The sequence below is a fragment of the Oreochromis aureus genome, linkage group 9 (genome assembly GCF_013358895.1).
Source record: "Oreochromis aureus strain Israel breed Guangdong linkage group 9, ZZ_aureus, whole genome shotgun sequence".
NCBI lineage: Eukaryota > Metazoa > Chordata > Actinopteri > Cichliformes > Cichlidae > Oreochromis > Oreochromis aureus.
In genome coordinates, this window is record NC_052950.1 from 5571395 (window position 1) to 5597435 (window position 26041).

Genomic DNA, 26041 nt, shown 5'->3' on the forward strand with positions numbered 1-26041 from the left:
GTTCAGGGAGAAGATCCACTACGTCAGGACTGAAGGAAATCAGGGAGTGGAGAAGCTGTCGTGTGATGCTGACCTGGTCATCCTGTTAAGGTGAAGAACTTTGGTGGATTCAGCTTCAAACCCAGTGTCTACTTTCCCACCACTAATCAAAGTTTTGCTTCTGTGCTCTGTTTCTCGCAGTTTATTTGAAGAGGAAATCATGTCTTGTGTTCCACCTCACCCCATCCATCACAACCTCAGCTTCTCTCCTCGCTGTTCCCCCGCCTCGTCGCCACAGAACTCTCCCGGTAGGACTTGTTACCGTTCCTTTAACGATGCTCCATTCTTTATAATGAGTTCCTCTTTCAAATTCTCACTAATTAATTCCTAGCTGCAACTTTTACAGTGGTTCTGTCACAATTATGCTAGCATGCGCTATTGTCGTTGTTTTGTTTTGTTTTAATATATTTTTTTGAAATTTATTTCATTTCTAATTTATAACCCCCAAAAAAGTGAGAAAAAGAAGTACAGGTGATGGGCTTTTACTTACACAGAAGGTGAAATTTGAAAGAGGGTGGAGGGTGGAAGAAGAGGAAACAAGAATTAAGACAGCTGTTCTTTCCCTCTGTACTAACTAGAGAGGGATAAAGCTGATCAGCCATACCATGAAGCTGTGGGAAAGAGTTGTTGAAGCTAAGTTAAGAAGAGGGGTGATGATGAGTGAGCAGCAGTATGGCTTCATGCTGAGAAAGAGCTCCACAGATTTAAAGTTTGCTTTGACAGTGTTGATGATGAAATATAGTTACGGATGTCAAGAGAGCTCCTTAGGGCAACTGTTGTTGTGATTTGGCGCTGTATAAATAAAACTGAATTGAGATAAAGAGAGAAACTGAGGTGCTGCATGAAGAAGTAAGGAGTGACAGAGAAGTATGTAACATGAGGACAACAATGACATGTGAGGTAGGAGGGACAGATGGGTTCAAGGTGGGGGTAGTATTATATCAGGGAGCGACTCTGAGCTTCTTTTTGTTTGCAGTGGTGATAGAAAAGGTTAACAAATGAGGCTAGGTGTAAATCTCTATGGACTATGATGTTTGCAGATGAGACTGTGATCTGGAGTGAGAGTAGGGCACAGGTGGAGGTATGCACCGAAGACAAGTTGCAAGTCAGCAGAGGACTGAATATGTGTGTATATGAGAGGGACAGGTGAAAAGGTGAAGGTGCAAAGGGCAGAGGTGTCTGGGGTGATTTGTGACAGAAGGATAGCAGCAAAGTTGAAAAGCAAGATTTCCAAGATGATAGTGAGAGCTGCTGTGTTATATGGTGTGGTTTAGTGACACTAAGCTGGAGGTGACTGCACAAGTTGTGCGGTTTGGAGACACCATCAAAGAAGCAAGCCTGGGATGCTTTAGACATGTGCAGAGGAGGGATAGTAGATATATATAGTACAAAACATTGAATGTTGTTCAATGTGGAGCTGTGAGGCAGGAGGAAAAGAGGAAGAACACAGATAAGATTCATGAATGCAGTGGTTAGTGTAACAGAGAAGGGTGCTGGGGATATGGTGAGATGGCGCCCCCTAAAGGAAGCAGCTGAAAGAAAAAGAAGCACTTGACATTATAGTCACTGTGACATATAACATGTAACCATGAAACTACCTATTTATTTCCCTACATTGGTATGATCTGTGATATGCTACTGGTTAAGCATTCCAGCCTAGAAATGGAGAAACAGGATGAATGTGGCATTCACCAATAACAGGTGACCATAATACAGTAGACTGTATATAAAAGATGGACATAACCACTGTGACGTTATTGCTTTTAGACTCATTTGAAGCCTCGACATTAATCTTTGTTTATCAGAACTTTTTCTTTTTCTTTCTTTCACTTTTTTTGGGATAAGAAGTAGGAGTGCTAAGTTGTTAGCTAATGCTAGCAGACATGCATGCACGCTAAGTGGTGTTAAGTAAAAATTCTAATTAAAGAGTAGAATTTCATTCAACAAAACTGAATTCTTGGACTGTATCACACAGCAGGAGGTGTTTGCTGTTGGATATTTTAGTGGATGTGTGCTTGTGTGTACCTGCTGTTTGAAGCAACCATGTGTGCAAAAAACACAAAAAAGCTGGTCACATATGCAGGTGATGAAATCTGGAGCCCATCACAGTGCACACAATAGACACTCACACACAGTGACAACTCATAATAGACACGCTGTATGACAGAACCTGCTGTGCTATGCGATGCTGCTCTAATCTTATCTTAATGAGCTCCAGCAGACTTCTAACAGGCCTCAACAGTGTTTTTGTGAGTGTCTTTTGGGGTGTGCATGTTCTTGATGGGAGATTCTATAAAAGGAAACTAGGTCACAGCAGGGAAGCCTGGTCTGTAAATGTGTTTCATTCATTAGTTGTGCTATTGTCTTTGTTGAAACACGACCTGGAAAGCCAGTAATATAACGCTGAACCGTTTCATATCACTCATTCACTGTTAGAACTATCCGTCGCTGCCTACTCTTACTTCTTACTGACCCTTGAAACATGTTTGATCCTTTAATGGAGATCATTGCTACTGTAAAGTCATGACACTGTTGAAGAACTGTGTCTGCTCTGTTGATTAGGATCGTTTTGCATGCTGTAAAGGATTTTTTTGCTATCATTTGATAACTTTAGCACCAAGATTGGAGTAGGAGGGAAATTAATGTGGAGTGACATGAAGGAAAAGGCCTCGACTGTCACAGATGAGAGCAACTAATGTGCAGACAACAGGAGCCGGCAGATGGGTAGAAAAACAAGGAACTATAATTAGCCTCACAGTTAATTAAACACCACGTCACACTGTGACAGGAAGAGCCAATGAACTTACTTACACTAAATTATTTTTAAAAAATGTGAGTCAGCAGAAGAAAATGAGGGAGAGTCATATATGGACTAAATAATAAAGAACAAAGAGAACAGGTAAATTCAGTCAGATACTAATGCAGGCATGAAAAGAACAAAAGGAGGTGAGCACAGAAACGATCCTTCAGAACAAGACAGGAAGTAAAACGAGAACCGATTAGGAATAAACTCACACAGGCAAAGAGAAGAAGAGTGAAAAATCTGGGAAACCATAAATGCCAGGTGTTAGCCAGTGGCCACCAGGAGAGTAATACCCAAAACCTCAGCAAGAAAAACGTGTGCTTAATTTTTCTGTGTTACAAGTAAGACCAGGTGAATAGCATATGTTATCACACAGTGTGTACAAGATCAGGAACAAGTGTGGGTTGGTTTTTTTTTGCAAATCTCAGGCTGGATGATATCTAATAGAGCTGACTGTTTACTGGGCTGCAGTTATTACTGTAAAGTAGATTCTAGTGATTGACAGCTTGATAAGACTAGTGACTGCTTTTTCTTAGCAGTGAGATATGAAATAAAGTCAATAGGCCCGTGACAGCTTGGCCACCTGCCTAGGTTGTACCCTGCCTCCCACTTTGAACAAAACAAACTTGGTAGAATAACTTCCCAACTTATGCAAGAAGCACATATTTTCAGTGTGACAAATGCAGAAGAACTGGGTGGCAGAACAGTGGTGGCTGTAGCTCAGGAGGAAGAGCTGGTAATCTACTAATTGAATGGCTGATGGTTTAGATTTCGGTCTGCTCCAGTCTGTGTGCCAGATATCCTCGGGCAAGATATTAACCCCAAGTTGCTGTCCATCTGGGAGACCTACATCCACTGGAGTATGAATGTGAGTGAGTGTTAAATAGAAAACACTTACATAGAAAAAGTGTTTGTATGCAGAAACCAGTTCATTTCATTCAAGTCAATTTTATTTGGGATTCCTTTGAAAAAGGTTTTGCCTCAGAGGGTTTCATAATCTGTTGTTAGACTGGTGGACTAGATGGTGATTCCCTTCACATAACTGGCTGAGTGTACATGTAACTGCAGTTTTACTGACTGGCAGAGTATTGCAACTTGTGTTCTGTGTGCAGGCTTGCAGAGGGCCAGGGCTCCAGCTCCTTACCGCAGAGACTTTGAAGCCAAACTGCGAAACTTCTACAGGAAATTAGAGGCCAAAGGATACGCCCAGGGGCCAGGAAAGATCAAGTGAGTTTTTCCTTCTCACTGTTGCCAAGTGCTTGCTCATAGGGGGCCCTTTGATTGTTGGGGTTTTCCATCTATTATTGGGGTTCTTTACCTCGAGGTTTGAGACCCTTGAGGCAACTTTTGGCATTATATGAATAAAACTGAATCGAAGTAAGACCCAAATGGAGCAACTCATTTTATCATGGCAGAGTGTGATGCCCATTAGACATAATATGTATGAGACATGGTCTTAGCTATAAAGGAGAGTGGTGAAGTCCTCTTTTTTTAAATGTGTTTTTCAGTAATCAAACAGAGCGCCCCTTTAGAAATGATACTCATGTTGTATGAATGTGTCAGCATTGCTTAAACAGTGGTGAGGGTTTTTTATGTGTTCAGTAATCAAATAGTCAGTTTAAACATAATTACTTTTTCAAGACCACCTGAAGTCATATTTTTTATTGTTTTGTTGTGTAGATAGGGTGGATTGGGGTATATCGGTGCGTTTCAGTTGTTCTGCTTGTTGTAGGTTGCTCATCAGGAGAGAACATCTACTGGAAGGAACCTTCAACCAAGTGATGGCATATTCACGCAAAGAGCTGCAGAGGAATAAACTCTATGTCACGTTCCTTGGGGAGGAGGGGTAAGACAAATAACAGGTGACTGTGGATGTACCACACTGCAGTGCCTACAATACTGCTGTCACACGCTTTAGAAGCCTCAAACTGTGTGAGAAAGAAGCTGAGTGGTGTAAATACTAACTGAACAGCGGACGTATGCTCACCCATGCCAACTACACACATACAACTACAATGCACCACTAGATGAATCCACTGAACACTAGAATGCATAATGCGGCCATACTATATGTGCTGTCATCCAGAAACATGACCACAAAGTGTACCAAGCACATGCTCCACAAGCTCACACTGTGACTGCACGCACCACAGTTAGAATCTTCCTCAGTGCAGAAAATGAGTTTTCATGCATGAAGGTAGAGGCCCTGTGTGATGGCGGTATTAAGAGCCAGCGGTACATGCTCAGTGACCTCTCAGTTTCTGGCAGCTTAGCTCTGGCAGCACTGGGGTCTTCGGAAATGCTTACATTCACTCCTGTACTCAGGTGCAGCACAAATCCGATCAATACTCGTATTACCATTTAGTTCACAGTCGACTACTTAAACACCGTTTAGTAGTCCAGAATTAGCCTGTATTGTCAGTTGAAGTTGCATCTTCTCTCTTCAGGTTAGATTACAGCGGTCCTTCCAGAGAGTTCTTCTTCCTCTTGTCTCAGGAGCTATTCAATCCATACTACGGCCTGTTTGAATACTCAGCCAATGACACCTACACCGTGCAGATCAGCCCCATGTCAGCGTTTGTTGAGAACCATCTGGAATGGTAAGCTGTGTGATGCATACTCACGTGCTTCTCTCACCCTAACCGGTCGTGGCAGATGGCCCCGCCCCTCCCTGAGCCTGGTTCTGCCGGAGGTTTCTGCTTGTTAAAAGGGAGTTTTTCCTTCCCACTGTCACCAAAGTGCTTGCTCATAGGCAGTCATATGATTGGTTGGTTTTTCTCTGTATGTATTATTTTAGGGTCTACCTTATAATATAAAGCACCTTGAGGCGACTGTTGTTGTTATTTGGTGCTGTATAAATAAAACTGAATTGAATAGAAAAATAATAAAAAGCCTCCTTTATAAATATATTCAGACTACAGATGAGTGTTGTGACTTGGAACACACAATTAATTCCATAACCTTTCAGTTCCTTACACATTTTACAATGTGAATAAACAAGCATGAAATGAAATATGTGGAAAGCTGTCACTGACATGAGACAGAAAGTTCCTAAAGCATGCTTCAGAAACAGTTGTCTGTCCACAACAGAAGCATTTAAAAGTGCAGTGGCAAGTGGGCTGTCTTCTGTCATAATGAAGAGAATAAGAAAGTCTCAGTCCAAGACATGACTACCCTCGGCTCACTGCTATATGTTACCTAAGGACACTATTTTTCAGTATTTCCCTCACATGTGATGCAGGATTTCTCCTAACATAAACTTTAGGAGAAGCATTCATTCTTTTGTGTTCCTGTCGTTCCCTGTGGTCGTTCAATAGTGAACGCCTTCCATAGTTGTCTTGTTTAACGTGCACTTTTTTATGAAAACACAGGCATCATCAGCATCTTTCTATTTGCTTATCCTTGCTCTGAGCGTCGTGCATGATAATCAGGATGCTGAGACAAAAAATAAGCGTCATGCACATGGGAATAAAAGTAGGAGGAACCATACAAATATATTCAAGGCCTGGTGTTTTGGACATTACTCTAAATCTGGTGAGGGTTGCAGAAATCACTTTGTTCTCAAATACTTAGGTACTGTCCAATTAGCAAAGGTTGTCTTTGTGCCCCTAAGAGACTTCAGCTTCCTTGAAATTGTGATCAGTTAAGTACAACAGTGAAAGAAAGTTGGTGTCAGCCAACTTAAAATCACTAATTAAGCTAAGCTCTGCACTGTTGGTGAAAACCCATCAGGCAAAGGGAGAACCTGCAGACTCCATATAGAAAGGTCCCAGGTGATCATGAGATTACAATCTAGACCCTTCTTTCCATAATGTGACAGTACACCACTAAACCAGTGGGCCACCCAGGTTTGTTTGTGTGATTCTGAAGCAAATGTTGGGTTTGTGTGTCTCCAGGTTCCGTTTCAGTGGTCGCATTCTGGGCCTGGCTCTGATCCATCAGTATCTGCTGGATGCTTTCTTTACCAGACCCTTCTACAAGGCCCTGCTCAGACTGTCAGTACACACACGTACACACCTGCAGCATTGTTCATGTGTTTTCACAGGTTTATATTCAGTTGAAACAGTTACAGCTAATGTCTGTTAGTGAGGAACAAGTGAAGCGTGGCAGTCGTGTGTCAGGATATATCTGTACCTTTGACTTTTGCGTCTGTCTCAGGGCGACGGACCTGTCTGATCTGGAGTATCTGGATGAGGAGTTTCATCAGTCTCTACAGTGGATGAAAGACAATGACATCACCGACATCCTCGACCTAACCTTCACTGTCAACGAGGAGGTGTTTGGCCAGGTCAGTGTGTGTGTGTGTGTGTGTCCATCTGAGTGTGTCACTGACCCACCACCAGTCGTGGCAGATGGATGAACACTTTTTAATCAGAGCATCAAGTCAATTAAACTTTCCCATTGAAATGTGATTTGTTTTACATTTTTTTGAGCAGTGAAGTTTAACACCCGCTCACTTCCTTTTTGTTTTTCACCTGTCACTGACGTTCCACACTGCTGTTATTTACCTCTTTACTCTAATAACTGTGATGCCAGGTAACGGAGCGTGAGCTAAAGTCCGGTGGCGCCAACCTCCAAGTAACCGAGAAGAACAAGAAGGATTATATAGAGCGAATGGCCAAGTGGAGGGTGGAGAGAGGAGTGGTGCAACAGACGGAGGCGCTGGTCAGAGGCTTCTACGAGGTAAACAACACACAGTTTACTTCCTAGTGCCTGCAACCTCAAAGCATCATAATACACACATGGATATAAATGTTAGCACAAAGAACTGAACCTTTTGTTTCTTCCTTTCCAGGTGGTGGACTCCAGGCTCGTGTCGGTATTCGATGCGCGGGAGCTGGAGCTGGTCATTGCTGGGACGGTGGAGATTGACCTCGGTGACTGGAGAAACAACACCGAGTATAGAGGAGGTGTGTTAGACAAAGAAATTAGAAAGAAATATTGACTCTTTGATATTTGCATATTTGCAGCTCTTTATTTTTGTTTTTTAGCACTACTACCTTTACGCTGGTGCTCTTCCCAAAATAATCCCTTTTAAGGATTATTATGAGTTTGTCTTCTGTCTGAATCGAGATGGTTTAGCTCCAGTCTTCACATTAGATTAGCTCACATTAAGCCAACTTTCTGCAGAATGGATGCTCCTCGTAAACAAAATACTTGAATAGCAGGGGCCCGTTCTTCGTACCTCGCTAAGTAAGTTAGCCGGATTTGAATGTTGACGATTTCGCGTGATCTTGGATCGTTCGGTTCTCCAAGCTCATCTGGGACTTGCTGTCATAGCAACAGATCCGAAGCGTAAACCTGCTCGGGAGCAGGTTTACTTTATGTAAACAGGATTAGATCGCTGGCCTCTCAGGTATGTCCGCTGCAGTTATATGAAAGCAAGAGCGATATTTCGCCACTGTTTTACCATAAATAAATATTATCAATGTAACTAAAGATAATGCAGCATTTGATTCTTTTATTGATTTCATACAGATACATACAGGTCATTTCCGAAAAAAAGGAAATGTACTATTAATCATTCTATTACATGTAGTAGATCATGTCAGATGTAATTCATATTTTAGAGTAGTAATAGTAAATTACTACGTGCAATCAAGATGACAGACCACGGCTAAAAAGCGAAGGTGGATTTGGGAAGTCTGTCGCAGCCATGTCCTGTCCGTTTGTATGCTGCGAGCAAGGAAGGTGCAAGATTGATAAGGAGAGTTTACAGAATTTAGCGTATATTGCGGGATAGACGGGATCCTTTAGCTCGGCGTGACGGTGTGCTCATAGAGATATCGATTCTCCGTGAGGGTATTATTTACTTTCTCTCTCTCTCTCTCTCTCTCTCTCTCTCTCTCTACATATATATATATATATATTTATATATATATATATGTATATACTACTGTACTGTATATACTTACTCCCGACTTACTGTGCATGCTTCAGTCACCCCTTGCATGGGAACAGGTAAAAGTGATGGAGTGTTATGTCAAACTACACAAAAAAAAACCCACAATGTCAATAAATGTCACAGTACAAAAGGGGTGTGACGAGGGGTGCAGGACCACCACCTGTCTTTATTTGCTCTGCCCTTTTCTTGGTTGCTGTTATAAACAAACAAACAGATTTTTCAGGGTCTCTTGTCATAGACTAAAAGCAATATAAGTGATAAATATTACCATTCTGTGGAATATTTTTATATTTCACTTTACTTTTTCCCATGTTCTAGTGGGTCCTGTTGTGGCTCTAATGTGAAAGAGGATATGATGTAATATAATATAATGTGGAATAAAATAATATCACATGATATAATGTAATATCATGGATCACTTACGAGTTTAATTTGTCAGCAACTTTCTGCCAGCCCTCTCTCCTTGCTTTTGCAGCCTTTGCAGTGTTCCCCTGCGTTTTAATTAAACTCTGAAACTCCTGATATCCCTCAATCAAGAGTTCTTGGTCTGCTGCCGTGAAATACTGTGCGCACTCCTTCGACATCTTCGCCGACCAATCACAGGGTTGCCGATCAATGTTTCTACTATCGATGCGTAGCCCCTTTTAAGCCACTCAGTGATCTCAGATTACTTCATCCAGCTATACTAATCGTCAACAACAGGTGTGTTCGGAGAACCGGATTAGCGAGCTCAAAGTTAGCGCGATGATTTGATCTTGGATGTGTCATTTGATCTTGGATGTAGTAAGCGAGGTACGAAGAACAGGCCCCAGGTGTGTAGGATTTCTGTGCTTTCACAGTGAGCACACAAATGAGTATATTAGCTGTACAACTGTAGAAAATCCTGTGTGAAACCGAATTTTTAGAGCAGTTTGAAGCCTGACATTTTGTCATATACTCAGTTGAAACTTGGACTAAGTTAAATATGGGTTGCCACTAATTTAACTGCAAATGAATAAAAGAAAATGGCATAGTAAAATGCATTGTGTGTTTTGTGTTGGTCAATGTGTGTAACCTTAGTTACATGTGATGTCGCACACGCTAGGTTACCATGACGGCCACATAGTGATGCGCTGGTTTTGGGCTGCAGTGGAGCGCTTCAACAATGAGCAACGCCTCCGTCTGCTGCAGTTCGTCACAGGGACATCCAGCGTTCCCTACGAAGGCTTTGCTGCCTTGCGAGGTTCGAATGGCCTCCGGCGCTTCTGCATTGAGAAGTGGGGCAAAGTGACATCGCTACCCAGGTATCTAGTCCTCTTCTGCACTCCTAACTGTTCTTTGCAATCAGTAAGGAACATAATTCAAGTAGAGTGAGCTCATCCTGGCCACCAGGAACAACACAGCACAGTTTTCTACATAGCCTGCAGTATTTTGTGTGTATTTTTAAAACAAGCAATCAGGAGGATGGCACTTCAGCACCAGAATGTAGATTTATCAGCTGGTAGAAATAGTTCCCAAATGATGGAACTCGTAGCTCTGTAAGAAAATTACTAAAAACCTATTTAGCTTTAAATCTGAACCTTTATGACAATCCACCTGACTATACCTGTTCTACCATGAACAGAATCAGTGACAAAGGGGAATCCTGGCAGAGTCCAACACCCACCAGAAATCCACAAAAGTCCAAAAAACACACGTAGACAGATTGTACGAACCCCCACGTACTCTCAATTGTCCTCAAGAGGATTAAGAGCTGATCTGTTGTTCCACGACCAGGATAAGGAACTGCGTTGTTCCTCTTGAATCTGAGGTTCTACTAACAGACAGACACATTTCTCCAATACGCTGGCATAGACCCCGTGGGAGGCAGAGGACTGTGATTCCTCCTATAGTTAGAGCACAACCTCCAGTGTGCCAATCCAGAGGCAGCAGCCCCACCAGGCTCCCTCACCTTCAGTGTCCACCATGTGGTTGTGGGAAGAACACCGCCACAGGTAGCAACAACTTTGCAGCCACAGCTCCTTGCAGCCAGTCCCCTTCTAAATACAATCACAGCTCTTTCAGAGGTGAGAACTGCAGATCTCAGCACACCCTCACTATACATTTAGGTACACCAGGTCTGTCCAGCATCTTCCCCCGCCACCTGATCCAAGTCACCACCAGGCAGGGATCAGTTTACAGCTCAGCACCTCTTTAGAGACATGCGGCCACAGATCTCATAAGGCCTGTGATCTAAGCTGTCCTGGTGCCATGCGCACTTATGAACACATTTATGCATGAAAATAAAGTATGTTGTACTTCACTCCATAGGTTCTCTACAGTAAAATGATTTCATTACTACTGATCTTTTCAGTACAGAGCTGTAATCATACTTTCCTTGCGGACAGGGTTTGTTTGTTTTCTTTCATATCAACTGAGAGTTGTAATACTGAAGTTGAAGCTGGAATCAGCTCAGTCATAGGTTTTAGGAGAAAAGCTGAAATACCATCAGGCACGCAGGCCTTCTTGGTATTCAGCTTTTTAAAAACTATATTCAAAGCATCAGCGCAATCTCCAAAATCAAAACAATTTTTAAAACTGTTAAGAAAATCAGCTTTTTACAGTTCATGTATGACATGCAGTATTTCTGACTTCTTTTCTTGAGAAGTCTTCTCTGATTCGTCAGTGCTTTTTTGCTTTGCTCGTGCTTTTTTGTAATTTTCCTTTGACGTCTTTTTAAACTGCTCTCAGCTCCATTTCCCATTCTTTTGGAAAGCTTATTCTAATGTATTGTTTTAATTCGGGAGTTGTGCTGGTTGTTGTTTGGATATAGTTGGATAGTAATATTTTTGACACACAGTGTCAGCACACAAGTGAATATACCCTGTAAACGCCTCTACCATGTCATCATCTTGTTGAAAGACATCCCAGTCTGTAGATGGAAAACAGTCATTTAACTCCTTCATGTAATTATCATGCCAGAGCCTGACCATCTCTGACGTTTACTACGTTTCAATGCAGATCTGTGAGTGGGGGATGAGCTAGATGGTGCGAATTACAAAGAGGTGGTTACATCTCAACACAGTGTGCATCTTTTATATTACCGTAACATTTGTCCAGTGTCTTGTTTTTTTCATTATGAACATATTGCTGATCCAATATTGGCCGGGAACACATGTAAATGACATGTTTTTAATTGATGTCAGTATCTGTAAATACTGATTGCCTTTCATGATTTTGGGAGTAATAACGACACCTGAGATCATGAAGGTTGTTCCCTTGACATCAAAACTGCAACACTAAAACTGTCTGCCATCTCAAAGTACCTGGACTTTGATTGGCTGCAGCAGCGTATTATTTTATTGAAGCACTGTATACAGGATATACAGTTCAAATGTGTTGACATTGATCAGCAGAGAGGCTGTTTGGCTATCCCACTTCTGCAGTGCAGCTAGATGAGAAATTGTTCTCCGACCTTGGAGTCAGATGTTAATTTGATAAACAAGCAGTGCTCAGCAGAAAGTATGCAAGAGTCAGGTTTTACTCCAAAGGAGGGAAAAGGTGCCAGTGTTTGACACTTGCCTGGAGCGCTCTCACCATTTTGTTGTTCAGCTAATAATAGGAAGTGTGGAAATGGCGTGTATGGGACTGTGTCCAGCCTTTTTCAGACGTGGGATACTTCAAATTGACAGCCTCCTCATTTTTTCAAAATCACTTCCGACATAGGTCACCTTAGTAGTATTTGCACTGAAAGGACACAGGAACTTTCTTTCAAGGAACTAAAAGATTCCTCTGCACCATTAGTTGTCAGTCTTTCTACTACATCTAAGTAGCTTTAACTATTAGACAGTCAATCTTGTCATGTAAAAAAGTGTTTTTACGTGTTATTTTTGTGTGCAGCTACACATCTCACTTCTCCAGACGAGTTAATATATCAGTCAACAGGGCCGTCATTGGCTTATTGTTACATTAATCTGGGCATTCCAACTTTGAGTAATCCAGTAGGTGGCAGTAATGTAGAAGATATTCTTCAAAACAGTCCTGTTTTTAAATCAGCTGTGTAACTCTAAAAGACTCATATCTTGTATGTTGCTATCAATGTTCATGGTACTGCCTGCACTGCGCTGATAATTCAGTTCAGTTCTACTGAATTTATATGGCATCAAAACACAAGAAGAGTTGCCTCAAGGCACTTTATATATATAAGTATTACTAGGGCTGATCTTTTAGGACTGCCTCATCCATCTTTTATAGAAAACTGATCAGACATGAAGCTGACACATTCAGATTTCAGATTCAGACATTTAAATATTTTAACATTAACTGTTTGTTCTGTAATTGGCCAATCCCGGCTAGCCAGAGATTTTTACTATGCAGATAGCGCCACATCTCTGTGGGACTTTGATGTAGAAAAAATGTGTCAGCCATGTCAGGTGAACCTGACATGTAAGCTCTTGACTGCAGTAACCACATTCTGCATGGGTTTATGGATTTTAACCTGCAAGGAAAACGGGCTGCTGCTAGCATCGCTAACAAAGCTAGTCTGCTAGCTAACACCTGTATGTGAGTGCAGTGTTATGCACAATGCAAAGTGCCACACCAATATTTAATCTGAACAGTTTCAAATAACTCCTTTATTCACACATAATATTTGTTCATCATCTTGTCTAATAAAGTGAGTTTAATTTAGAGGCTGTTGGGACCAGCCCAGCTGAAAAGGAGGCTCATGAGCATGCTCGTCTACTTGTCTACCTCTTATATAGTCTGGCTCTCAGTTCTATTTATGGAATGTAATTTTTAAAGTGGATAAAAGACAAGCTCCATTCTGTTTAAAATGTCCGTCTCTTTCTCTCTCTCATTTCTCAGGGCTCACACCTGCTTTAACCGCCTCGACCTGCCTCCCTACCCTTCATACACCATGCTGTATGAGAAACTGCTCATCGCTGTGGAAGAAACCAGCACATTTGGTCTGGAGTGAGACGGACAAATCAAACACTGCACGCCTCTGTGTCCAACACTGGCTGCGCCAAAATGTGAAAGGAGCGCAGCCTAACCTTAAAGATCCCGGAATTGTACTGGAAATATTTCTGATCATTTTGGATATACAGTATGTTTGTCACTGTTATGGTTCTGTGCGTCAGAGTCTGTCACTTAGTTATGAGGATCTTTACGATTGCACGCAACACTCACGGCGTCACAGCACTTATTTTTCTATAAATCATTAGAAAATAAGAAACAATTACAAAGGCTTTTTTATAATTAATATTGATTAGTTTATGTGTACCTGAAGAATGAGTATGTCAAATCGAATCAAGACCTTTTGTTGCATGTACCACAATTCCTCCGACAATGAAAATGCTTTGGCTAATAGAAGCAAAAGCAAAGTATTTATACTCAGTACAGTAACAAGTGAAAAGTAATGTACACAAATAAGAACAATATTAGTAAGACAATAACACTGAAAACAGTAATTTTCCATATGACAACAACAGCAATGTGCTTGGGGACATGCTGGAATTTATCTTTAATAGACAGAAAATATTAAAATAATTTAATAACCATCAAAACCTAGTTTAGAAAGAAAATCGGAAAGAGAAATGAAAGTAATGGGTTAAAACCATTAATAGAATTAAATACTATTAGTTACTCTAAAAAATGTTACAGTCATTGCAAACTTTGATTCAGAAATCTTTTTTTTAAATCAAAAGATGTATGCAAAGATTGTTACACAAATCCTCAGGTGGTTTCCTGCTGTAGACTGTAGAATGTCTAATGCAAGTTTAAATTAAAAAGAAAAAAAAAACCTCAATCAGTTTAATACAAAGTTTAGTAGCCCTGAAGCCAAAGGAACAATTGTCTGGGTTTTTTGTTGTTGTTTTTTTTAAAGTGGAGATACTACAAATACCAATATGTATCTGTCTGGACTGCAGCAGCCCAAAAGGAACTTGCCTGAGGACTTAAGAACAGAACTGCAACACAATGGAAAATAAGAAATTAAGGCAAATATATGAAGAGCTGCAGACAATTAAGAGAGAAAGACTGACTATCACTGAACTCAAAAAAATCCCAACAGGTAAAGAAAACTGCACTGAAGACAAGGTGAATAACACATGCTCAGAAACTCAGAAACTACTGAACATCTGGAAATGAAATGATACATTAATGTCAATAATGGGCAAGCCACAAAGCAGTGAAGTTTCTGTTTCAAGCAATGTGACGTGTAGTCTGGTACACTGGAAATGAGGAAATATACATTAACAGCATCCAGGTAAAGGTTGTACTCACATAAAAAGACAGGGCCCTCTCTGCAATTAAAGACTCCGCAGTACTAACATGCTTCTGATACTCATCCTGGAAGGGTTGCATCTGGGCCCACAGCTTCCGGTACTGTGCCTCCCTTTAAAGTGATGACAACAACTGGACACAGAGATTCCTCAGTCCTGTCTGACTGGACACTGATGTTGCATACAGCTCAGTGATGAGGCAATGATGTCAAGTATTGCGAATGCAAAAGTAGCCATCAATTCCAGCACAAGGGCTTCTGGGATTCCTTTTGTGGAGACTAAGGGCGATTATGTCAAACCTAGCAAACGTGAGCGCCATGACTCGTGACACTTCATGACAGAATTTATACTTGGACGCTCTCCAGATGGGTAAGGAGGACTTAAAGTGGGATTCTGCTTTCAGCCTGTGGTCTGGCTGTTTGAATGAGAGGTTCTCACACTCTTGTTCGAGTCTTCCACAAACGAACTTGTCATTTCTGACCATGCACCATTGGTGTTGCTCTTTGTATGGAGCCGGTACTCCAGTATGTAACTCTTTACTGTCTCAAACACAGTGACCAGTGCAAGAGCAGCATGTGGAATCTCCAATGGCCTCAGACCAATGTAACAGATCCCTGAACTGATGTGGCCCTACTGGTACAAAGGTGCGATGTGTAAAGGGACAAACCAGTGTAACATATGCAATAGCTGAGACCTTTACTCCAATCTGTTCCACAGTCTGCCATATTGTTTTAGACACTGACTGACTGCAGTGCACCCTTGACATCTCCAGCCCCTTGCCTGCGTCTCTAGCTGAGTGATAAAGCTGTGCCTCAGTTACTTGCTGCCTCATACATGCCCTGTGGGGGTAGTACTGACAAAAGGAAAGTCATTTGCCTTGTTTTATTTTAAGTCAGGTTAATTGATAATAGTCACTGATTATTGTATTCACAATGGATGTAGCTTTGCGGGCAGATAACTAGCCTGATATAAGCAATGCCAAATATTAACGGAACCAGGAGGCATTAAAGCTGGCTGGAAATCTGACACATTTTAGCCGGATTTGACAGATACACTTGTAGCTACCCTCCCCAAGCTGTAGGCTTTTGTCAGCCTAACTGTTGAATAAGCTGTAAGGCTAACAGAGAACTAATGGCTTACACATCAAAGTGTGTTTCACCATTTCAAGTACAGCTGCAATGTTCATAAAACTTGACAAAAGTTGGCAAAAATGCTTTCTTGTGGAGTTGCGTATCTTTGTCGCAGGCTAGGCACAAGTCTCCAACCTTGCTGTCAGCGGTCAAGGCACCAGGTTTCTGAATGTTTCTGAAACTCATGACTGAAATCATGACATACACAATATTGTAGTCCATTTACATCTCACCCTAACTTTTTTAAAACTTTATTAATACCCAGTTAAAGCAGACTACTCCAATAACAGAAGAGTTCAGATAACGAATGAACTGGAAACACTTCTGAATAATGGAGTGTAGTTTTTGTTCATGATCCAGTTCTGATTAAGTGACTAGGCCTGTCAGGGCTCTAGACTAACTTTTTGCCACAGTTGCACCGGTGGCAATGCGGTTGAAAAATTTGAGTGCGCCTAACTTAGGTGCACCGGCACAAAAGTTAGGCGCACTCAAATTTTTCAACCGCGTCACTTAACACCTCAGTTTTACATGTGCACTTTCTTTGGGGGGGGAATTGCAGTCCATACAGACAATATTCATTTCTAAATTATTAACTAACAATCTTGTGCTTAAAGTGCTTTGTCAATATTGTAGAAAATGTTAAACTTAATCATCATCTTGGCTCCTCTGACGACCTGTTTGCTGCTGCCTGCTGCTGAAAGGCAGTGGGGAGAGGGGACACTTGGGCAGTGCATTTATTGCAGCATATAATGTGTTTTCTGGATACACTGTGCTTTTTTAGCATTCAAAGATTGATGGCACCGTGTCAGAGCTGGCTCTGAATTTCAGACGGATCAGGCCTTAACTTAACAAAAAAGTTATCAATAGTTCTTTTCATCTTTTCTTATTACCCACAGCTACATCCACTTCTGTCAGGCCTAGGCTGCTCACTAGGGCTGGGTATCATCACTGATTTCTATAATCCATTCGATTTCGGTTCTTAAAGTCCTGATTCGATTCAATTTTGACTCAGACAGTCAGAAATTTTATCATTCTGATCATTTATCAGCACTGATACATGTGAGACTTCATCAGAATTGTGAACATCACAGCAGATGCCTTTGTGTCAAAGTAACTGAGAATAAAACACAGAAAAACATGAAGGAGATTTTCCTGGTCTGGCGTTTTATAGCAGATAACCTTAAAAATATTCTGCAATTTTGCATAATTTTAAGAAGTTTAAATTTCTTCAATATTGAACAGCAGAAATTAGGCTTTCTTGTCCGAGGTCATTTAAGTGAAAAAAAGAAAAAGACAGCGGCTGACAGCGCTGTAAACAACGGTAGACTGGTGGGTAATAAGCGAATGAATAATGCAGAAAACAGAGATTTGAGACGGGAAACTGATCTTGAAGTACAGAGAGAGAGAGAGCTGTGCATGAAGTGTGATTTCTATTGTGGTGGAAGCAAAACAGCAAAAGTCAGAGGGAATTCATGACGACGTCGATCAAATGTGAAGCGCAGTTTGCTGCTTCTTTTGCTGCTGGCTCAGTGAATTTTGGTTGGAGAGACAAAACCTGCAGCTCAGAATCAGCGCAAAAAAGACGGAAACACAGCGCGGACCCGACGCATCAGAATCGCTGAGCTCCGACAGCGTGTCCGTGTTCGGGCCGTCAGATGAGAAAGACGAGAAAGACAAAGCTGATTCTGATGTGTCGGGTCTGTGTTTACGTCTTTGTGTGGAATCCGTGTGCCTGCTCTCATTTGCTGTTTGGTGGTTGTTGAAATAGTTTTGTGAGCTTTAATATGAGAATCTGGCGTTTCTGGCAAAACACATTTATATTTAAAAGTCGATTCAAGATTTAATGAATCGATGTCGCTTTATTCAAGCTACTCACCTCCCTCTTCCAACTGCACTTTCAACTGGACCACGGCCAATCAGAGAGGCCCTGCCCTGACTATCTCTGATTGGTTTAGTCCACGATAGGGGCGTAATGTGTGTCTGTTGTTGACCACACAGAGAGTTGCAGAGATTTCTTTTTTTCTGTTACCCGAACACGATTTTTTTTAGTCGCACCATTGAAAAATTGGTTGCACTCTAGAGCCCTGCCTGTGGTAAAAGGAATGTGTGTCACTGATTTTTATTATTGCTCCCCTCTAAAGACAATTCAAGTTTTGAACCAAACTGTGCTTTTAAAGAATTGTTATTTACATAATAAATGCTAGGTGTTTGCAGGGAAGACAACTGTGTGCAATGAGAAGGATGATATCTCTTGTTCTGCTTCTAAGTGTTGGGATTAATTGTTCAGGTTTTTGTGAATCTATAGTTGATAATCTACTGAAGCCAGTTGCACCAGCTGTTCACAAATTCAAACTTAGCCCCGTGTTTGCTAAGTGGCACTTTATGCAAGATGAAACTACAACTGGTTGCACCACAATGACAGTTTGTGCACAGAGATTAGTTGTTATTAAATATTTATACCACTAACCACCATGTGTAACTGGCATACAGCTATTTGAACAAAGCAACAAAACCAACAGCATTAAAAAAAAAAGCTAATATGAAAGTGTTTAAATTCACTTCCTACTACCTGGCAGGCATTTTGGGAATTCTCCTGGGAGTTATTTGGAATCATCCAAGGCTAGGCACCGTTTAAAATGATTGGGTAAAGAGCTGTGAATGCAAAAAAAGTTTAAAAAGTCAACCTGACAACCTTGCCCCAAAATAAGGTTTAAAAGCCATTATTTTTATTTTAAGCATAGAAGGTACGCAACAGTTTTCAAAGCACAAACATAATACTAATACTTGGCAGATTTAGGGCTGGCTATGGCTCAAGAAGTAGAGCGGGTCATCTAGCAGTTAGAAGTTCGATCCTGTGCTCCTCCGGTCTGCATGTGGAAGTGAAGATACTGAACCCCGAGTTGTCCCTGATGCATCCGTGTGAGCATGTCGATAAATGTTAGCTAAAAAGTAATGCCTGTTCCTATGTGAGCAGGTAGGTTTGGATAGCTTTCTTACCTTAACAAATCAAATCATCATTTAAAGAGTGCAACTTGTATTTACTCAGGCTATCTTTGTCTAACATTTGCTTGATGATCTGGAACCTGTTGTGTGACAAATATGCAAAAATAAATAAATGAGAAGGCAGCACATACTTAAATTGCATGGATACAGAGAAAATGGAGCAACAGACTGTTTAGGAATACAGTCCCTATTAGTCCACCTGAACGCCTTATATGAATTCCCCAAATAACTGGACAAACTAAAATAATTTCAAACATAAGGATTGTTTTTAACTCATGAACACAGGCATCCAATATTGATTTTGACCTTGTCCCTTGCAAACAGAGATTTCTCTAGGTGCTCAGAATCTTTTGATGATATTGTGTACTGTTGATGAGGAGATATTGAGTGTCTTCATAATTTTACGCTGAGGAACGCTGGTCTTAAACTGTTCCACAGTTTGTAAATGTGCTTTTTGTTTGCAGATTGGTGAACCTCTGCCTATCTTCACTTCTCAGAATATTTTTTTAAATTGTACACAGTGTCCGTGTAAAGACATTAAGTCATCACTTACTTGCGGCTTTTGACAATGGTACGGCTACCTCCGTGAGAGTGTTCTTGACTTGACTTTAAGTTTTTCTTAACCAAGAAAATATTTCTGTCATTATCCACTGGATTTTTTTTTACCTAAATCTGTCATTGTTCAAAACCAGTTTACCTAACTAAATGAAGAGTTGGTCCAACTCAGTCCAGCCGGTTTCCAAAAAGCTTTAGGTGGATAGCCACCAGAGGGTGGTGGTAAAGCATACATAAAAATATATTCAATCACATTGTCAGTTTAGTCAGATTTGCAGTGTAAGCAGCAGAAGTTGGTTTATGTCTAGACTGGGTTTATGGGTAGAGGTACAGAGCATCAAACTTTGACATAGGAAATAAGAATTTCTGTTTAATGTTTGTGTTTAGGGTTAATAAAATGCAATCTTTCGTTACTTAATTGCCTAATCCCTACCCTAACCCAATGACAATCTTTCCCTAACCTGGCCCGCACTGGTTCTGCCGTGTGCAGATGTAGGTATTTAAAGCAAGACTTTTTTTTTTTCTTTCATTGTTACCACTCTACATTGTCATGCTGTGCTTCTCTATCTTCCACCCAAAGCATGCTGGGATAAAATCCACCTTCTGGTCCAGAGTAGGATTGATGTGTGTGTCAATTGTCCACATCTTATAGTGTGAAAGATTTTCACCACAGCGGAACTTTTCACCGTCATGAACCATCAGCAACTCAAGTAGAGGTGTGTGAGATGAGTTGGCTGAAATCACTTGCCAGGCAGCACATTTGGGGCTAATTTGGGCTATTGGGTCACTGACAGCCTATCTAGGGTTAGAGTTAGGGTTTGGTTAACACGTGCCCCTTTTTGTACAGTTTGTGCTTGCTTAGAACACCCAGAATGATTGTAATGCCAAAAATATGTGACTTCATTGAAAACGTGTCATCTGCTAGTGTCTGACGTTTTGCCTATTTAGCATGCAGCTCAAACAAAACCCAAGCCTAACCCTAACCCCGGAAGTGTCACCAGTGACTTGGTGGAAGAGTTTAAGGCTCAGCTGTGGTGCCGGCAAATGTTGTGTGAACCAGATACGGCCCAGATATCACAGAATGCTGAACTTGTACCCAAACTCACCCTAGGGTCAACACTCTGTGGTTACTCACAAATCAACTACATGTCAAAGTTTGACACATAGCAAAGATCCCTTACGTCAGCAGCCTATCAAATTTTAGGCTTCTTTATTCCCAACATGGTGTGATGTTTGAAAAGCTGACTATATCTCCAGAATTTCACTTTTTTTTATTTTCATTTAAAATACAGCACTGTCATGAATTCGCTTGCCTATAGAGGGAAAAAAAGTGCAGTGATAGGTTCCACTAAAGAGGAATCCACAGAACTTTTGCTTGACACTTAGCCGGTAGAACAAATTTGAGATTTTTGGAGATTACCCACGCTTCTGTGAGTCAGATCGATTATTACTCCAGTTATTGTTTGGTGTTGCGACATCTTGTCCACACACCCCAACACACACAAGGACAAGGCTGTGATTTTGTTGCTCTCCTCATCCTTTTTCTACAATCGTTTGTACTCTTATTTATACCGTATTGTATTTATAAGCAAGGGGAAGTCCTGAAACTTTCCTTGAATGTTTTCTTTCTATTTTATTTTGTAATCATGTAATTAGGAGGATCAGTGGAAGATTTTGCCTTCGATTTTGAAGCCTTTGTGTTCTTATGTGTGTCTTTTCTATTCTACAATAAGCTGGCTGATTTTTTGGTTTTCTGCGGGGAAACTGTGATGTCTGTTCCCATTTGGCTCCTCCTTTTCTGTTCACCACTTTTGCTGGTGGCATTATTGAGGTTAATGTCAGAATCAGAAGACTTTATTTATCCCCAAGGGGCAAGCTGTGGCTCACTCTTTTAGAAATGTCAGAGCCACATGTATCCAGGAAGTACTCTATTCTTTGGGCAGTTAATGACAGTTAAGAGATTTTTGTATGTGCTTTGGTGAACATGTAAAGAGATCTTACCGATTTGTTGTTTTTGTTGGGTTGATATGATGAATGCATACATCATAACACTGATATTTATTGTGGGAAAGGAGTGATTACAAATGTTCCAGTAACACTTATCTGTAAATGTGCTGATAGAAGCTATACAAGTTTAAACAGAACAAGAAAAGTAAATGATGGACTGTCTACTGAAAGGGAAGGTGGTGGAAAATTGTTGCTGCTGTTTTGTTTGTTTGTGTGTGTGTGTGTGTGTGTGTGTGTGTGTGTGTGTGTGTGTGTGTGTGTGTGTGTGTGTGTGCGTGCTTGAATTAATCAAAAGTAGACAGGAGAAGACCAGGTGGTGACACTAAAACATAGATATTTTCTTTTGTTTCCAGTTTCATGTGTGTGTACTATACATGTATGTACATAATGTTAAAGGGTACAGTTCATATTTGACTGAGAACAGGTTTCTAAATACTCAGGCTGTTCTATTGCCCCACCTTACCATATGGATCTTAATAAAATGGTCACTTTGTTACTGCTGTGTATATTCATTGTACAGACAAAGGGGTGAAAAATGAAAAGGTTCATTGTTGATCTTCGATATAAGTTTTTTTCTTTTTTATAAGTCTTATATTAAATATTAAGTACAGCTAGTCCTCAAATTCATGTGTGCCCTGAATACAGGTAAGAAGGTATTGGATATGAGACAGGCCTAAAACCCACCTGGAAGTTCCCCACTCTACATAAAAACTGGACTGGTTGTTATAAAGTACTTTTCTACTTGAATACTCAAAGCATTTTATACAACATAAACAGTTTTCTATATCTAAGTGCTTTCTTTATAACCTTCACACACATTCACACTCTGATGAGTGTATCATTAAGTATCTTAGCCAAGGACACTCAGGGATCAGTCAAGGATCAAACCGCCAACCATCCGCTCTGCCTCCTGAGCCTGCCTCTGTAGAGGCCTTGTTTCTCTTTCTAATCTTCGTCTCTTTCTACTTGTTTTGTTTCTCTGTGTCGTTAATTGCATGCCTTTGCGGCCGCTTTATTTCTCTTTTGTTACGTTAGCTTTTCTGTTGCTTTTGTTCTTTGTAGTTTACATATCGTTGTGTTGCTATTTAAGAGACTTACAGTACTATCGATATTTATTATTAAAAGCAATAGAAATGTATACATTCGTATGCAATTTCTTTAATATTAAAAGGGACGTGAAAACTGGTCCCGCTACATATTTTACGTTTAATTTTTAATTCGCCGATGGCCACAGAAGTCTCTCTCTCTCTCCCTCGCGCTCTCTCGCTCTCTGTAACCCATTCCGATTGGCAGGCACACCTGTCAATCAACACGTGCTACCATGGTTGCAGAAAACGCAGCACCGGTTCAGCTTCTAAGTGAGGAGCAAGTTGAGGGACTGACAGGCAGGACGCTGAGTGTGGAGTGATCAAAATGAGCTCTCCAGCTGTGTTTTTAATACAATGTTAGACTAAGCTAATGATTTGAAGCTTGGCCTAGAAGAAGTGACATTATTCTGTCGCCCGAATGTTTGGGGTTTGGTTTGGTTTCTGTTGTCGTTCGGAGAATAGTAAGCGGCGTCATTTAATGTAATTGTGCTGACTGTTGTGTTTGCCAACTGACCGGTCCAATTAATCGACGCCATGATCCCCGAATGCCCGCGTGCCGGGGACTCGAGAAGCAGAAGCCGCCTTCATCACAACCACGTAGCTGGACCGAGCCAGAGCCGCAGTGTCAGGGGCTTGTTGTCCGAAATCAAAACCGCCATCCACAACGAACCTTTCACCGACCACTACACTGTGATTCCCGGGAGAGAGCTCGGAAGGTAAGAACATGGCATACTTAAATGTAAATTTAGCTGAGTTTATGTTTAATTTCGTAGTGTTTCTTGTCTGACTCAGCTTAGACTTATTAGCAGAAATAGTTCTGTTTTTATTTGGCACGACTGCTCGAGCTTTGGGACTGTTCCCATACGAGTGGTGGAAGAAGTAATGTAAAAGCACCAATGTCGTGAAATAGGCCTTTACACCTCTGATTTTTGTATTGAAAATGTCATGTAAGTGGAAAAAAAATGCAAGTAATCCCACGACAATGTGCTCAAAGCAGTCTGTCGGGTCTGAACCAGACTTTCTGAACTGGTCTGGTCGCCCAGCCAACTCGGGCTGGATGGGGGGCTATTGGCCCAAGTCAGAAAATAATGCTCACACTCACACACCCTGCACTATTACAGTGTCTGCCTCACACGTGCTGGTCACCGCGAAGCACTAAACCAGTGTCGAGTTGCATTAACTTACTTATTGTTTACGTTTTTAATTACTAGGCTGTATGAACTCATGTAACTCAAGGCTGAGGTAATATATCAGTAGAATTCAGTTGAGAGAGCAGTCTGTGTTATATATTACATGTTGATAACTCGTGCATTCTCCTAATATGAAAACGATGGAGGATCGACGCTACTGAGTACTTCTGTCACGAATTGATCTGCTGATTATAATTATAATCAATGTTGATTGGTTTTCTAAAATAAACATCTGAGCTCAAATGAACATCAAAAATTAACTAACAAATTAGTAAAATAATTGCAAGGAAAAGTAGCTTATTGGAACTGTAAGATCGTTTCTGTGTCTTAATTTTGTAAATTAATTAATTAAAATTGTCACATGAATGTAGTGGAGTCACACATGATTGGAATATTGGGTTAGGGTTATCCCGTTACAGGCCCTAGGGATGGTGCCACAATAATAGAAATTAAATCCCTGCAAATAACTGGTAATGTTCGGGAGCAGTGAATACACAGTATACTTAGTTCACCATAAAGCATGGTATTCTTTTGATTATAGTGGACAAATTCATCTCTTATGGATACTGAAATGAAGGAAGGTAAATGCACGTTATTATCATCACTTAAGTATACAACTTAAGCAACTTTCATATGTTCTCTTACATCCAATAACACTGAGGTAAGTGGCTTTGCACTCTTTGGTACTTAATTATGCTTAAAGTGGATGTGAAACAATTCATGTATAAAGACTGATTTAGATCATGGAGCCTTGCTCTCAAAAACAGCCATGGATGTAACTCTGTCTGTGAAGTTGGATTTAAGAAATAAGTGCTAAAAAAATGTGTAGCACCATCTTCTCTCAGTAGAGAACGTGACACCATTGGTTGGTTGTGGTTAATAGCCAGAATAAACTAATGTAAGTCTAGCTAGTAGCTGAACCGTCTAAGGAGTTTGGAAAGAAAAGCGTCTGCACCTCTTTAAATTTCCTTAAAGATGTTTCACCTCTCAGCCGAGAAGCTTCTTCTTCTTCTTTCTAGGAGCAATTGGTGGCGAGTCCCAGATTTTAAGCCCTATGGGAGTGTCCCCAAGAGGGTCATGGACCCCCTATTGATCCTCTACCTAATCACACGAGGTAGAGGATCAATAAGGGAACTTAAAGAAGTCCAGACGCTTTTCTTTCCAAGCTTCTTGACTGACTGAGAACCTTCACAGGTATAGTAACAGAACCAATAACTCAGGGGGGAAAACAGGGGGACTTGGAATAAAAATCAGTTTAAGGGGTCACTTTTGTGCTGCCCCTGCCTGCAACAATGAGTTTTTGTGTTAAACCGAGGATGTACCGTCCACTTTCACTGTCTGTCTCCTGTCTCAGCTGCACTGAAACGGGAAAATCCAGCTGTTAGCTCTAATGTTCAGGTTTGTAAAGCACTGTTTAAATGACAACAGAGTGGGGGAGAGCCTGTTTGAGTCATCAGACTAAAGAGAAGCTGGAGTCTCACACTCTGTTTTTCCACGCCAAGCTGGGTGTACCGAGCCCCACAATCAGCTGGCAAAGCAGATGCTTGAAAAATGCAATCAGCACTGTTTTATGCAATAAAATATTCTCTTTTCTCAAACACAACAACACAGTAAACATCACAGTAAACAATAAAAGATGGACACTTTCTCTGTTTGAGAAGGTAATCCGCATGTTTTGCAGAGGATGGAGAATAGTTTGTCCTCTGACCTTCTTTCCGCCACAGCTTCACATATGTCCAGTTTGCATTTTTGACCATTTGTGCACCTTAAGTAAATATGTAGAACTGATGTCATTTATCAGTACAATATCACTAAAATAAGAAACATCTTGACTTGGAGTAATGCTGAAACTATAATTCTGCATTTATTACTTTAAGGTTGGACTATTGTGATTCGTTATTATCAGGCCGCTTTAAAAGCTCTCTGACAAGCCTCGAGTTGCTCAAGAGTGCTGCAGCAAGAGTCCTGAGAGGGACTGGAAAGAGAGAGCATATTTCTCCCATATTGGCTTCTCTTCATTGGCTTCCTGTCGAATCCAGAATTGAATCAAACTTTTTCTTCTTACATACAAAATCTTGA

General features: G+C 40.9%; 2 protein-coding genes across 2 annotated transcripts in view; both read left to right on the plus strand.

The window, feature by feature from the left end:
* The window catches only part of LOC116309329 (E3 ubiquitin-protein ligase HECW1-like), a 58466-nt gene extending 43191 nt beyond the window's left edge, over positions 1–15275 (plus strand). Inside the window, exons 14-24 of the mRNA XM_039617795.1 lie at positions 7–90; positions 181–287; positions 3955–4069; positions 4575–4688; positions 5290–5442; positions 6739–6837; positions 7001–7130; positions 7379–7525; positions 7638–7752; positions 9832–10030; positions 13572–15275. Coding sequence (XP_039473729.1) covers positions 7–90; positions 181–287; positions 3955–4069; positions 4575–4688; positions 5290–5442; positions 6739–6837; positions 7001–7130; positions 7379–7525; positions 7638–7752; positions 9832–10030; positions 13572–13683 — 1375 coding nt within the window. The 3' untranslated portion in view covers positions 13684–15275. The remainder of the gene's footprint in view (positions 1–6; positions 91–180; positions 288–3954; positions 4070–4574; positions 4689–5289; positions 5443–6738; positions 6838–7000; positions 7131–7378; positions 7526–7637; positions 7753–9831; positions 10031–13571) is intronic.
* A 7733-nt stretch (positions 15276–23008) lies between these two features.
* The window catches only part of stk17a (serine/threonine kinase 17a), a 38385-nt gene continuing 35352 nt past the window's right edge, over positions 23009–26041 (plus strand). Inside the window, exon 1 of the mRNA XM_031725886.2 lies at positions 23009–23488. Coding sequence (XP_031581746.1) covers positions 23307–23488 — 182 coding nt within the window. The 5' untranslated portion in view covers positions 23009–23306. The remainder of the gene's footprint in view (positions 23489–26041) is intronic.